We start from the raw sequence: 16,122 nt of genomic DNA, 5'->3' as shown, positions 1-16,122 counted from the left end.
GCGAATTTCAGATAAATGAGTAGAAAAGGAAACAAAACACTGGCGCTGAATAATACACGAGGACAATTTCGACAGTCCATGCGAAAGCAATTAAATTCCCACTACTTTTCGAAGCGGGAATGTAAAACGATATTGATAATTTCTTTAGTCACAAAGGTCGTAAACTTTCCGTTGATTCCACAAGCAAAACATAAACTGTCAAAGAGAAGCTACGTTTTAAGTTATAAAAATAAGATCCGACAGGTGATTCTGGGTATATTTTTCAACATGTTCACACTTTTATTCTATACTTTCACATATGTGCTATATATATGCAAAAAAAAAACATAGTAGTGTAGGTTCTTTTTTAAAGAGGTTTAGTGTATACATTAAATATAATTGTTCCTATGGCGACCGTATTAATATGATATACTACCAAATTAAAAATTCCGTATGGACATAATGTGCAAATATCTTACAATATTGCGCGTTACATATTGTTAGTTTCTGGGTACAATGAATATCACATGGCACTAGTAAAAACATACATCCTACCGTAATTAGATCTGCTTCATTGGTATACCCAACCAAGATATCCAGGGGTTACAGTCACTTACGATCTATGCACACCTCTGGGACATGCCATAACAAAACTGAATGAAATTCAGGAGAAAAACATCCTGACCATTCACCGGTCTTCATTTGATGATTTTTTACGGAGAGAGGGACGCATCCATTCAAAGGCATACACATGTATCGGTTTTGCTTCTTTTGATGTACAACATCCGATATCGCAACAAAGCCTTCAGTTTTGATATGTTACGTGACGCTATCCATATGGTACACTTTAAATAAAGCAGAATTTTCAGTTTAGTATCTAAACAGACAATAACTGTGCTCCACCGCTGACAAAAGGTATTTTTTACTATCAAAAACAGGAGCAGACGATTAAGTATTTTTCTTCAGTTACAAGAGTTACTTACATTACACCATCACCATCATTGAAAAGTTTAAGCTTCTAATTTTACTTCAAGTTAAAAATATGAAAAATAATTAATTGCATCCCGAAAAAATTATGTCGCACGATATCCTAAACGGAATGAAGTAATGATTGCGCATGCACCGAAGACAAAATAAATTATTTCATATTACTTTTTGTGTTAATTAAACATGTATATACACGATTAAACACCAATTATTGTTCAAATGATAATAATCATTTATGTTCTGTCGGCTGTGGAGCATCTTTACATGTAATAGTAGCTGGGACATTTTTAATATGTCATATTTCTTTCTGTGGCTTATTATTTATATCTAAGCATGAAAATAATGAAATTGTGAAAGATTCCTGAAACGACATCGTGCGACACCTTATATTAAAACAAGGAAACCAAAATAATTGCTGAATAGGATACTGTTTACAGATATGTGACTTAAATAGACTAAAACATGTTTGAACTTTCCTTAAATGAATTTATAAATATATGGACTGTTGACAAGTAAACAAATCTGAAGGCATCTTTTTTTGTTTAATATTAAAACAAAAATCTGGAGCACATGTCAGAAAATTTTAACAATTATGTTCAAAGAGTTACCAATTTGGGTAGCGTCGCGTTAGGTGTGTAGACATCGTAAGTAGTCGTAACTATGGTAACTAACGATGTATCAACTTCACATTGGACACTTCTTAACCTTCATCAGTTTAGCTATCATTGGGTTAGGATCATAAAATACTTCGATAGAAACTATTTTCAGATCACCGTTAACCACAGCGACACAACTTCCGGTTAATTCCAAATCCTCCCCTGTTGGGTCAGAATCCTTGTACTTCCCTTCCCACTTCCCCCAATGGCGCCAGGTGAAGGATACTTTTGGTGGACCTGAAATGTATGAAAAGTATTGAAATACATTTATATAACATATTTATCACATTTATGATTGGCCCGTCCAGCCATGTCATACGGCTATGTCATAAATATCGTAAGACCCACGAGTAATACCACACTGAGTATGTCACATGTTGTTTTGACGTCTTAATCCCCGGAGACGGAAAGATCACATCCGAGCCAGATTTCTACCGTTTTATATTGAGAGAAAATTGAAAGATTTACTTTTTCTATCAATAAAAAATGTGATAAATATAATCTATGCCCATGAACATGTAATATGGAATTCATCAAACTCGTTAAATAATTTGCCTAAAGGCTCGTGAAATATAAATTATTGAATGATTGATACATTTCATATTACATCACGAGTATACGATTCTATTTATCACATAATTTCTATTAATAAAAAAAGTTAAATTTTCAATTTTCTCTCTGTTTAAAACTATATAAAGGCGTCTCACATAGCCACTCTATAATATCTTGGATCCTCCGCAAAATTTCTATTGTCAAGTGCTCGGAATCTCACTATCACGCATAGGGATACATTTCAGTTGTCCTGAAATGATAATAGTGAACAATACAAAAGTTACACATCTTACATTTTAGAATGCGGCACAATACTAGAATCAATGGGGACAACATACGTCACCGAAAATGATATCGGACACAAACAAAACCGCCCAATTTAAGATAAATAGGACTATGTATGGTTTTGGCCCGATTTTTTTAAATGAATATCAAGAAATATTTACATTTACTTGTCACTTCAACTATATAAACTAACCAAGGCAAAGTAAAGTATATGACGGTATAACTGACGCTCAAAACGTGACCATTATGACGTCACTAATGTTGACGTGGTGACGTCACTTGATCACCGTCAAAATGGCAGTTCCATCTAGGGAATTAAATCGTTGTTGATAAAAGGTTTTCCTGGTCTAGCTTGAACAATGTCAATGCAGAAACCCTAAAAAAGTTGATAATGCAAATATAAGCATTAAACTATCTTCCTATTGTTATGGATGACACTAAATACTAGCCTGGAGGCCCTACCCATAATTCCTAGCGGTGGGTTAGGAGGCCCTACCCATAATTCCTAGCGGTGGGTTAGGAATTATGGGTAGGGCCTCCAGGCTACACTAAATACATGTAGTTATTTTAAAAATAAGGGAGATAACTCCTATAGCTATATTATCAATACATCCTATAAAGTTCATATAACTAATTTAGGTTATAGAACTTTCTAGAATATTATCATGTTTAAATAAATATGTTTTTAAACATGTTGATTATAAGTAGGGATCTAGAATGATCTATTTCCAGAAAGTTCAGTGGGTTTATTTGTTTTTTGTTTTAGTTAGATATATGTAGAAGTAGAAGGTTCTCAAATATTCTTGAATTAAGGTTAAGCTATATATATATTCCAGCTGCCAAAGGCTAATCAGAACAGTAATGAGACCTGTAATTAGATGTATGAAGAATTGTACAGCGCCATATTAGATTCAATTGGGAGAGCTATTGTGACTTTATCTGTGGATTGTTACATCGCATTGTGTGGATTTTTTCATATTCCCTGGAACTTAACAAATTATCTGTGGACATTTATTTCCTTTGTGCATTTGTGATTATTGTTAATTCGGAACCTGGAAGGATCAAGAACTATATCAGGACATTCGCATACAGATAAGTAACACTTTAAAGTCTCGTTTTACTGTTGTACCACCACCATTTACTTAAGATATTGTAAACCATCTCTGTGTAATATTGTATAGAGAATTTAGCTGCTGGTTTCTCATTTCTGTTATTCTGGGTCATAACATTATGGCATCTATGGTCTATATAGATGCCAGAGCTTTGCAGGCAATCATCTCATAATGCGCTAGAGCGCACTATGAAGATTGTCTGCGAAGCTCTAGCAATAATATATACCATAGATGCCATAGGAAGATAGTTTAATGCTTAAATAGTGCGCAATCTAAAACAGGCCCATAACAAAAAGAACCCATACTATACATAGTCCTTTGCTGTAATCATGACATACAAGCAATAAATCTTCTAAACTTGTCGTGCGTCAAGACAGTATGATGAGACGACACTGGCCTGCTGGTTACCGCGGCTAGCGTGTCGCAACATTTAAATCTTGATCATTTCTCTGTAAACGTTGGGTAAGAACTAATAAAATAAAATCTAGTTAGCCCTGCTCACTTAAGCTTTCAAAACTTAAGTCGATTTACCCTGTAAGGTCACCCTTAGTGAAAGCCCCTTTAAAGCAAAATGTACAATTTAAAGTTATTATTACTGACTGACATTAATTTATTTGCAAACTATACTATTAGTAATGACCACATTGTTTCATAGACATTTCACAACAATAAAAAGTCAACAATATATAGATTCATAATGATTTATGCGAAATTATCATGGTCATTAAAGTATTTAACATTAAAAAAGAATACGCCTTATTTCGTTACATTAGCTGTCCGTCGGTTATCTTGTCAATGGACCAGTCAAAAATGAAATACGCATAATTAAGTCCTAGTTTAAGCCATAGCAGTAAGTCAAACGGCTAAACATTTCCACCAACTTAGCACATATGACAATGAACTGTGTGTGTGAACACTAGCGAGTGTCATCTTGGCAAATACTTGGCATTGCAACCAAATGCTCGACCCATCTGGACTTCAATTGTAGACAATGACCGACGAATTTTCCACCGATTTAGCTACTTTCTAGGTCTAGACAGTGCACATACTTGTGGTTTTGTCGATGTTGCCACTTACAAGTTTTTAAGTTTTAAAAAATATTTCTTCTTATTATACAGATGGAATGTGGTTAATTTTAATATATTTTGACAAGTGTTATCTAAGTACCTCAACAATTTGTGCGATCATTGTCACTCTTTACATGTTTATGAAGTCTTTTGGTCTGTTGGTAAAAAAGAAACGTGTTCTGTATACATGCAACACTGCACTTCTCAGTGGCGACCAGACCTAACATGCTTGGCAGGTCAATGTTGCTTTACACAGCTGTATAAATACTTGATCTATAGAACGAGATATATATATATATTTTCTTTCATATATAGATCTACGGGTGTAATACTGGCTGATCTAGGGCAATACACTCATGCCGCCTGAGGCTGTAATGCATGGCTACCCATGCAATAAAGCCTACATCACGGCGTCAACAAAATTTCTATTTCCTCGGTAAGATTTTAACATGTTTTCACAAACTTGACTGGTTTTACAATAACAGATGCAAACGACGGATTTTTTTATTGAATATCACGGTTTTTTTCATGTATGAAAAATTGACATTCAGCCCTAGAATTCTTCGAATCTATTTCAAAATGGCGGGATATTATAGTTGTAAAATTGCAATAAAACGTCGAGGTATGAAAGAAAAATACTCTCGGCAAGCCTCGGGTTTTACTTCATTTCGTGACCCTAGGGTAAGTTATCCCTATCGTTCATATCCACATATAAAAGAGTCTTATAATGTTGATATTGACCAATAGAAGGCTATTCTGAAGTATAAGAAAGCTTTAAAGTGATGAGAAGTCTCTTGAAAGATACATTGTACAGAATATTAAAATAATGTTCAAATCGTTCAAAATTCCCCCTTACCTATAAATTAATTCCATTTTTCCCCATTTTGAATTATTTAATAAGCTTAATCGCCATTCACGGATATCATAATTACGGAACACATGCATAATAGAATGAGCAATACGTGCGCGAACGCAAAAAATGTAGTAAGAGTGAAATAAAGTTTTTATTATCATTATTACCATTACAAGCTAATCGATACTTACATTATATATATCATTGGCTTCTTAGGTAAAATATATGTTTTCGTTTAAAAATCACATACAGTGTATATAACAATAATGACAATAAAAAAGCTATAGTTTTGTAATTTGCGTGCACCTGTGTTTTGGCTGAGGTGACCAAGATTGCATTTTACGGTCTCGGAATAGCAGTTCAGACTGCTTGTTTTACACATGTTCATAGAAATTTAACGGTTGAAAACAGATATATCTAGATTTAATATCCCATTAAAAGTTACATAATATAAGACCACGATCGAGAGCAACGTGGGTAGAGCAACGTGGGTAGCGATAGGCCAAGGACATCTCCTTGCAGGTAGCGTATGGGATTTGCAAATTATTTAGTCTAGATGAAATAAATGTTTATTCTTATTACTGGTTTATGTAAATAATGAATGTTCTTGCAATATTTCCAACGTTGGACATTTTTATTTTGCTAAAATTGATATCGATGCTGCTATCGTTTATGCGAGGAGATGAGATGAAGAGGTTTTGCCGAGTCATCTCGGTTTTCCCTGTCGACACCAAAATAAAACTTGTATTGTAAGATAGTGACTGTGTACAGGGGCGTAGGAAGCGGGTGCAGGGGGGGGGCAACTACTCCCCCCACCCCACCCCACCCGTTTCCCAGGAGGGGGGGCAAACATGTCTTTTTGCCCCTCCCCATTTTCGCCGACTGAAATTTTCCAAAAATGCTTATTTGAAAGAAAAAAGGGTCCTCCTGCACATTTTTCGTACTTCATTCTAGAAAATTTTCCGCTGCGCGGCGCATTTCCTAAAACGTTCAAGCACATAATGTCAAACCTTAAATAGTAAAAATTCAATACACACGAACTAGACTAAAAATGTCCATCAAGGGATTCTATGTACTATTTAAAAAAAATGTCTCTTAAAAGATCAATCTGTTTATGTCTTATCGAGACAATTTATTCATTTTTTTTATGTTACACAGCAATGTGCCGATGGTGTGAAGCCGGTGTATTCAGATCGAGTAGGGTTGCATAATGTTATGACGACACAATTATCATTTCTAAATGCAGGTAGCTTTAAATCAAAATATTTCAATGTTAAGAACGCTTTATAATCATTAAAATACATCGTAAAACTCATCTCAGCCATTCTAAATCGTATTTTTTTCCCGGTGGAGACCCTCAGACCCCCTAACACCAAATTATCGCGCCTTTTGGCGCTCGAAAATTCATCAAGATGCATCGTAAAACTCATCTAAGCCATTCAAAATCGTTTTTTTTTTTCTGGGGGAGGCCCCTGGACCCCCCAAACACCAAAATCTCGCGCTTTCGGGCGCTCGCTAATTCATCAAAACTCATTCAAGCTATTCTAAATGGTAATATTTTCCCGGGGGAGGCCCCGGACCCCTCAAACACCAAAATCTCGCGCTTTCGGGCCCTCGCAAAATCATCAAAATTCATTGTGAAACTCATCTCAGCCCTTCTAAATTACAATAATTTGGGTTACAAAATATTCAGGACCTTTGCCCCCCATTACGTTTCATCTTCCTACGCCACTGGTGTATTCTGTTTATCCTGCAACTTTTTCGTTATATATACAGAAGATGGTATTCAAAACGAAGCAAATTGCCTGTTATTTACACGATTTCACTCAAAGCGAAACGCTTCTTTGATGATCAAGAAAATATGTATTCACTAAACCGAATGCGTGTGTACTCCTTTTGACTACCGTCGGAAATATGTAAGCGACGTCATTCCGGTGATTTTGACGTCACTGTTTGGCGGGACTGACTGCCGTTTCATTCACCTCTACTAAAAGTGACGTCACTGGAATGTTCGGGATCAAGTCATCAAATTTAGAAATTGAATCAAACGAAAGAAATTAGACATTTATTTACTGACATCGTAATATTTTCCTATTGCAACTATTACAGGAAATTCTTATAATCCGGTATCGAGTTCTGTGCCCGACTAATGTCGATATTTGTGCTGAAAATGCATTGTTTCTTGATATTGTTCCGCTTCTTTTGTTGACTTTAAATTCGTAAGATGAACTTAACCCGCAAAGGGCGTCAGAACGCTTGTTTTCAACGGGAATAAACACCGTAGTGATAAAGACCTTCCAAGTATGGCAAAAGTGAATATCTGCATCAGGGAAATAGGGACACAAAAAGTCGATTTTCTCCAAAAGTAAGTAAGTTACACTACATTAATTTTGCTGGAACACTTAAAAAATCGTTCTGATTTCAGAACAATTAGAATTATGAAGAAACCTCTTACAGTATTTTTATTATTATTATTATATATAATGTAAGTTAACAAGCTTACCGATACTTACATTATATATATCATTGGCTTCTTAGGTAAAATATGTGTTTTCGTTTAAGTATCACATACAGTGTATATAACAAAAATGACAATAAAAAACCTAAACGAATTTTATAACATACATGTATAATTCATTTTTTCACAAAAAACAACACAGGCAGCCACTTGAAACGTCATGATATACAAGTGCATATAAAAAAGTATCCAATACTTTTAAATGACATACGTATCAAATTACTAGTAAACATTTCTGTCAAAATTTGCGTGCCCCTGTGTTTTGGCTAAGGTGACCAATATTGCATTTTACGGCCTAGGAATAGCAGTTGAGACTGCTTGCTTTATACATGTTGATAGAAATTTAACTGTCGAAAACAGATATATCTAGATTTAATATCCCATGAAAAGTTACATAATATAAGACCACGATCGCGAGCATCACGGGTAGCGATAGGCCAAGGACGTCTCCTTGCAGGCGGTGTATGGGATTTAGTCTAGATGAAATAAATGATTATTCTAATTATTGGTTAATGTAAATGATGAATGTACTAGCAATATTTCCAACGTTGGACATTTTTATTTTGCTATCATTAATATCGATGCTGCTATCGTTTGTGCGATGAGATGAGGAGGTTTTGCCGAGTCATCTCGGTTTTTCCTGTTGACACCAAAATAAAACTTGTATTGTAAGATAGTGACCGTGTATTCTGTTTATCCTGCAACTTTTTCATTATACATACAGAAGATGGTATTCAAAATGAAAGCAAATTGCCTGTTATTTACACAGATGTATTCACTAAACCGAATGAGTGTGTACTCCTTTTTACTACCGTGGGCAATATGTAAGCGACGTACGTCATTCCGGTGATTGTGACGTCACTGTTTGGCGGGACTGACTGCCGTTTCATTCACTCCTACTAAAAGTGACGTCACTGGAATGTTCGGAATCAAGTCATCAAATTTAGAAATTGAATCAAACGAATCGCGAAAACCCGCGAAGGGCGTTAGAACGCTTGTTTTCAATGGGAATAAACACCGTAGCGATAAAGACCTTCCAAGTAAATATTTGCATCGGCGGAACAGGGACATAAAAAGTTGATTTTCTCCAAAAGTAAGTAAATTAAAATACATTAATTTTGCTGGAACTCTAAAAAAATCGTTCTGATTTCGGAACAGTTAGAATTATGAAGACACCTCTAACAGTATTTTTTTTATCATTATTATATATTATGTAAGTTAATTATCCTGTCGACTTCTCAATTTTTTATGCATTCCGAAATATGATATGACACAAATGGAGTACAGCTACGCTAAAATTTATGTTCCGATCTTTTTTCATGGGCTCAAATACAAATTTATTCCATACCTGAAAATACCTCTAGGACCTCCCAGGCGAAACCTCCGGGCATTGCTTGGCGGAAAAGTTTGTGTGACGATATATTAGTCTCTTCTTTGGCCTGATAGAGAGGTGAGTCCCACATCAAGATGTTGTAGTTTCCAATTTCAATGTTGTCCTTCAGCGTAAACTGCCTGCCTCCATTTACGCTTATTCTAAAGGTATCCCTTTCAACAGATTGCCAGTCCTTGATCAAACATAAAATGCTATAATATAAAAAGTTCAGAAATAAATACAAATTTTTGCATTTCCAGTTTAATTTTTCCCAATTTTGCATTATATTGCTACGATCGCGAGAAATCGAGATGCTTAAATCCTATACCTTCCCCTTAAGGTCAAAGCCAAATCGTGAACATTTATAACGGCTAGAATTTGGTCTTTCGTTTTAGCCAAAATTGCGAAAATTTTAACCGGCTAAAACTGTATCTAGTCGATATTTCGAAATGAGCGTAATCGCCAGACTATGCTGAGACAGATGTGTGTCAGTATTTATCATGACCAAAGATTTTGTCCCGTCTGTGTGACAGTAGAAGAAACGTATTTTTGATTGTACATTATGATGGTAAATCATATATGAGCAATTTTATGGACACTCAGAAGATGGAAAGAAATTCAAAATTTGAATTATCTTGTACTCCTTTGAGCGCTCGCCCTTGGTAGCAAGACTGTAGGTTCTGACCCTTGGTCAAGATACCAAGATGCACCGTGTTCTATAAAAGTTGTGTTTTCTGCTCCTGTTCAGCAAAAAGGGAGGAGGACGACTGGTTCTCCAGTTACATGGCCATGGGATGTCGTCCTAAAATGACTATGTTACCCATGTGAATTGTAAACACATACAAATTGATATGGTTGGGTTTCCTTCCAGTGGAGAGATCTATAGAACTCGTACTCATCTTGCAGGTTCCAGGTTGTGGTTGTACCAGTGTTTAAATTTGATTTTAAAGAGTTTTATTTACATCCTTGACAAAATTTCGTCGTTTTGAATATGAGTGTGGCAGTTTCGGTTTACGAGCTTAGTTTCGCTACAGTGAACTTATGAAAAGTGGATGTTCCTGGCCTGCTTTATGACACCATTCACTCGGTATACCTATGTATGATGTCATGATCACAGTTGATCAATTAAGTTATACCACAGTGTAATTTCTAAACATTTAACATTTCTAATGAACGCTTGATGAACTTGATAACTTTAGAGTAATAGATATTTGTGTTATATAGAACATTTCGTGTAGCTACGCAGTACTTTAAAAAGTTGTGTGTTAGTTAGTTTAAATGTTATCAGATTGTTATCCTCAATGGATGACTTATACATGTACAATCATATCATACTTAAAGGGTATGACAACGAAATCACAACTCGAGGGGTAATACATAAACCTACAACCCGAGATTTTCACAATGGAAAACTTGGCGTTGAAATTCGTTAATAATATATCGGTCTGGATGGGGCCTGTGATAACCAACGTTAAATGTCAGATCGTCCCAAATAAATTATTTCAAAGCATATTTCCGCAAAGTTCCCTTTTCCGATCCTTGCAATGCGCTAATGGATTGGATCAGGTTCGACGTCTTTATATAAATGATATGATTGTCGTATCCAATTGATGTTTCAAACTGTGTTGGTGTGTCATCCATGCAAGGGTTACAATTTTTTCATGGTTGACCTGACCTGTGGTACATTGTATAAGCGATGACTTTTTGTCATCACACCCAATAATGAGCCCTCGAGTCCTGATATAAGCCCTTGGACAGTGAGTCATGATCATCTGGACCCTCAGGCTCATTAGCACCATGGAGAAGGTTAAAGGAATTGGAGTGCGCAGGGGATGCGTATCCTTGACATAGGGGTGTCTATGAAGCATTAGGGTAAGCTCGAAGCGAGAAAACGGCAGGGGTTTGTTGGTTTTCCAAGGATGCACGATCGTTCAAGGTAAGACACATACGTCATGCGAGTAGAGTCTACGGGTGATTTTTTGTTTTACATTTCCGCTGTCAAAATACGGAGCATGAGGTGATTTAATGCAGTTTACAATTTACAAATAATATAAAATCTACATTTTCTGCAATAGTCATGGCGTCATGGAAAATATGTGCAATTTGATATAATTTCTAATAACATTTTGTACAAACCTTTTCCCTTTTTTTGTGCGAAGACTCCATTTCCCATGTTTTTACGAGGTTCTCCACAAGTTTCTCAATTGAGTCAACAGGGTGTTTCCTTGATCTTTCTTTTAGATATTTCTCATTTACTTGAGTATAATCTGGCTTTCCTTCTTTCCACTGTATGTTTTGATCGTCCATGTAATTCCGTACGGGACAGTTGGCGGCCATCTCTTTAATGTTGGTAAAGAGTTTCCCATAATGCATAGCGTACAGAGGTAATTTTGCTGACTCAATGTAGTCACGTGATCATCTTTACTATGTATGGACCTTGTATAATGCATTATATACAGGAAATCATGTAAGAGGAGAGGTATTATACGCACTTGACCTTGTTGAAAAGGTGTATGAGTGGTATTCCCAACTTCCTGGTATTCCGCTCTTTTGTATATATAGTTTTTGCATACAAATGGGTATATACAAATGAACACATGAAGTAATATGGGGTTTTTTATTTTGGAAAGAAGAACCTGTTTTATTAGGATGAACATTTTTAAACTTTGAACTAATCTTGATATGTTCCTACATTGTAATATCGCCGTGGTGTCGGCCAGATTTACCTGGTATCCATCCGGGTACGTATAGTCACATAGGTTATTTTAAAGTGTTCTATTTATATAAATTAGTAATGGAAAAAAGTAATTGCGCCAAGGAATGTGCAATTCAATATCCTTTTTTCACTAACATTGTGTAACCTGTTCCCTTGCTTTGTGCGAAGTTTCCATTTCCCATGTTTTTACGATGTAACAGAGTGAATAGGCTGGGCGACGGGCGATTTCTTACAGCCATGCTACCCCAACTGAGAACGACGCGTGTACATGAACCCCTACCGCTCTACCGCTGACTTGTATCGATGCATTGAATGAGTGTACTAGTACTGTAGCCGTGTTATTTATTCGATTCTTTATTTTCCTTAAGTTTACAACTTATTGAAATTGTACAAAATACGCACATATACATATATATACAATCACATAGTAATTAGTACAATATCAGACAAGTTACAAATGTACTTTACATTGAAATCAAAATGTGTATTATATAAAGGCTACATAATTTACAGGTTAAGTAAACAACACTAAAATAACTATACTGAAATTATTGGATGCGGTATCGTATTTTCATGGCCTCAAATATAAATTTTGCTAATTTACGTAGATCAATTATATTTTCGCAACATAATAATTGAATTAACTTGTACATAGATGGTTTACGCCAATAAAAAGGTTTTACATATTTCTTTCTTAAATCATGATAATTAATACATATTGAAATAAAATGATATTCGTCTTCCACATCTAAATTGCAACCAGGGCACAATCTTTTATCGTTTATTTAATACAGAAGTGAAAGGTTTACAAAGACAACTAATTAAACTAATACCCTTAAAGTTATTAGGGTCATTTCGAACCCTTTTTATATACAGGTATGATCATAGCGGTTGACCAATTAGTAGGAAAACAACCACTGTTAAGGATGTTATTGAATAATATTGAGAGAATTGGAATAAGTAATTCCTCACAATATTTAAAACATTCATTTAAAATGCCATCAGGTACATGTGACTTACCACATTTTATTTCATGTATAGCATCAGCGATTTCCCGGGATGAAATACGGGCATATAACTCCTCGAATATAACATCATTATCAACTACAGTTATGTCATAATGTGGAACTTGATTAGTAGCTTGATTGGCAGAAGACAAATTTTTAAAATGGTTATACAATTGGTTAGAACTTAGAAATGGTGAAACAGTCTTTTTATGTCAAAATTTCTTATAAAAAGACATTGGGTTATGTTTCCTCATATATTCTAACATATCACCTTCGGCACTTACATATTGCCTTTTATATTTTAAGGGTCCGTAGACCTATACTCTCTTTTCTTACGTATGAGATTGGTGTGTGTTGAGGAACACTTATTGGACTTAAACGCTTTCAATGCAGTCAGATATTGCTTACGTAGGGATTTTAAACAGTCATTAAACCAAGGTTTATCGTTGGAACTAGTCCGCTAAACCTGCCTATATTATTAGGCTTTTTTATATATATTAGGCAAAAAACAAAAACAAAAAAACTAATAATGTAGGTAGGTTTAGCGGACTACGTTGGAACTAGAAAGAGTACTGGTATGTGGGTTTACAGGGGATTTGCTAGAAATACTATACTGTGGATTGATTTGAAAAAAAAATGGTTGCATGATACCAAGCAGGACATCTGAATAATTGCTTACACATGTATCAATAGAATTTTGGTTTACTTCGTTACTAATTAATACTGACTTTTTCACAGAGTCTAAGTTAAGTCTTAATGATTCAATAAATTGATATTGATACTCTTCCTTCCATTTAAAAACGGGTCTATGTTCGACACCATCACCATCAATTTCAGTGTCAAAAGAAAATATTTCACAATGAATTTCAATATGTAATGGAGCATGATCAGAAAATTCAACAAATTCACAAACCATAAACTTATTGATAATATTAAACAGGTTAAATGGTAATAAAACATAATCAATCACACTCATACCGTTTGCCCCACAGAAAGTAAAATCACACGATAGATTATCTGGATCTCTACCATTCAAAATTCTTAGACCAGAAGATTTACAGAGGTTTAACAGCCTAGTTCCAAATTCGTTCCTACCCAAATCGGGATTCTTCCTTGTAGGTAAACAACTCTCATCATCAGTATCACTCAAATAATTAAAATTAGATTGAACATGGGATTTAATACTTTCATGTAATATGTCGCCAGTGATATAATCTACAGAAGAACGAGTGCGACTGTTTAGATCACCTACAACTATTACGTTACTAGTCTGAGAAAAATCGGTAATGACAGTTTCTAAAACCGAAAAAACGTCACAGTCATACTGCTCGTAATAACGAGACGAGCTAGGAGGGATATATGTAAATATTACTCTAAGAATTCTTTCACGTCCAGTTAGATGTTTATCGATACTAATTGGGATAATGGTATCAAACAAACTATTTTCTACCTTTCTATGTTTAAAAGTGTCATTACGGATTAACAAAACCAACTCACCCCCTTGCGAAGAGCGCGTTGCCTTTCTCGGTGTAACAAATGATTGGAAGTCATCGAGTTCCAATGTATAGTCATTGGGGATCCAGCACTCTGACAAGAAAATAATATCATATTTGGCAATTAAGTTACGAGATTCTAAAAGCTGAAGCTTGTTGTCTAAACCAACATTCACGTTCCATGAAATAATCTTGATGTTAGAACTAGCATTCTGTATAGACAAATCAGTCTTATCATCATTAATGTATACCCCCTGACCCCCCCCCCCCCCTTTCTAGGCGAATCATTGGACTGAGACGCGGACGTTGTGAATCGAATATAGACTCGAATACTGTCGCCAAATCCACAGGTAAATTGGTACTGGATGCTACGCTCCGGCCTCTCAATAGTATTTCTTTATTTTAGATATTTTAACAAATCTTCATATTTCTAGTAAAATTGCATATGAAACTCCTTGCCAGAGCGACACCCTTATATCCCTACGGCCCAATAGTCCGAAGGCAAAATAGTCCGAAGGCCCGTTAGTCCGAAAATTAGTAAATATTGCAAGTTATAGAGTTGTTATAATTAACGTATTTTGGCGAAAACATTTCTTTGGCACTGCTGATCTGACAATTTCTATGGCCAGCGAGTTGTCATTTCTTCATGGAGCAATGCCAGGGCAAAATTACATCAAAATAACAACAACAACAAACAAACAAACAAAATCAAATAAAAAAATAATAAAAATAACATCTTACATTTTATAGGATATCTCACAAGAATACATTCTACGGATTATCTTACAAATATGCAAGCTTTAAAATGTCCGATTGTTAGCCTTTTGTACACTGTATTGCATTAGGATTAACGTTGCTCCATGAATAAATGATGTATATAATCAAATCTTACCGAAAAATGACTTTTATTATACCTATAAACGTCGTTATATTGTACAATATATACATAGAGATTGAACAGTGTTTTGATTGCGTTAAAGGTGGTATGAACGCAATGGGATACAGACATATTCAATGTAGCGCGTTAGCGCTACATGTAGAATATGTCTGTATCCCATTGCGTTCATACCACCTTTAACGCAATCAAAACACTGTTCAATCTATATATTTACATAAATAAATCTACTTTTACGTAAAATTTAAAACGGTGATGGTTGCTAAGTTGGGTAACAACGGTAGTCAGGATGACCGAAGATATAGTTCCGATTGTTGAATGTTATAGCTGCAGTTTGGTTCGAAATACAACAATGACACTTTTCAATTATTTTTAACATATATTTTTTTTTCAATTTGATAATATATCAATAATATCCATTTCGAATCAAAATTGAGATAACCAAGGCGGAACGACTACCGGTATGTATCGTTGTCAGGGTAGGGATGCGGCCCGAAGTGGAGCGAGCCGCCATATTTGATTTTCAACCGAAGAAAGTGACTGTGATATAGCCTTTTGATGGTATGACCGTTGAGCTGCTGAATGTTTGTCATGTATTTATCGGTCTAAGAACGCGATTTAGACTAAATT

At 35.2% G+C, this 16,122-nt stretch overlaps 1 protein-coding gene across 1 annotated transcript; it reads right to left on the bottom strand.

Moving 5' to 3' along the window:
* Positions 1 to 247: 247 nt before the first annotated feature.
* Positions 248 to 11,757, bottom strand: LOC138308250 (uncharacterized). The gene is made up of 3 exons (XM_069249241.1): positions 11,518 to 11,757; positions 9,358 to 9,574; positions 248 to 1,859 (listed from the first exon to the last, which is right to left on the bottom strand). Exons 1-3 carry the CDS (start codon positions 11,752 to 11,754, stop codon positions 1,651 to 1,653), a joined length of 663 nt encoding a protein of 220 aa, XP_069105342.1. The 5' UTR covers positions 11,755 to 11,757; the 3' UTR covers positions 248 to 1,650.
* Positions 11,758 to 16,122: the final 4,365 nt, after the last annotated feature.

This window comes from Argopecten irradians, chromosome 14 (assembly GCF_041381155.1).
Source record: "Argopecten irradians isolate NY chromosome 14, Ai_NY, whole genome shotgun sequence".
Taxonomy (NCBI): domain Eukaryota; kingdom Metazoa; phylum Mollusca; class Bivalvia; order Pectinida; family Pectinidae; genus Argopecten; species Argopecten irradians.
Note: the sequence above shows the minus strand (reverse complement) of the source record. Positions and strands in the feature narration are given on the sequence as shown.

Coding starts and splice junctions, on each gene's coding strand:
- LOC138308250 (XM_069249241.1), bottom strand. CDS start 11,754: ATGCATTATGGGAAACTCTTTACCAACATTAAAGAGATGGCCGCCAAC. Junction 9,575..11,517: donor CGCACAAAAAAAGGGAAAAG/GTTTGTACAAAA, acceptor TGTTTGATCAAG/GACTGGCAATCTGTTGAAAG. Junction 1,860..9,357: donor GGTCCTAGAGGTATTTTCAG/GTATGGAATAAA, acceptor CATACATTTCAG/GTCCACCAAAAGTATCCTTC.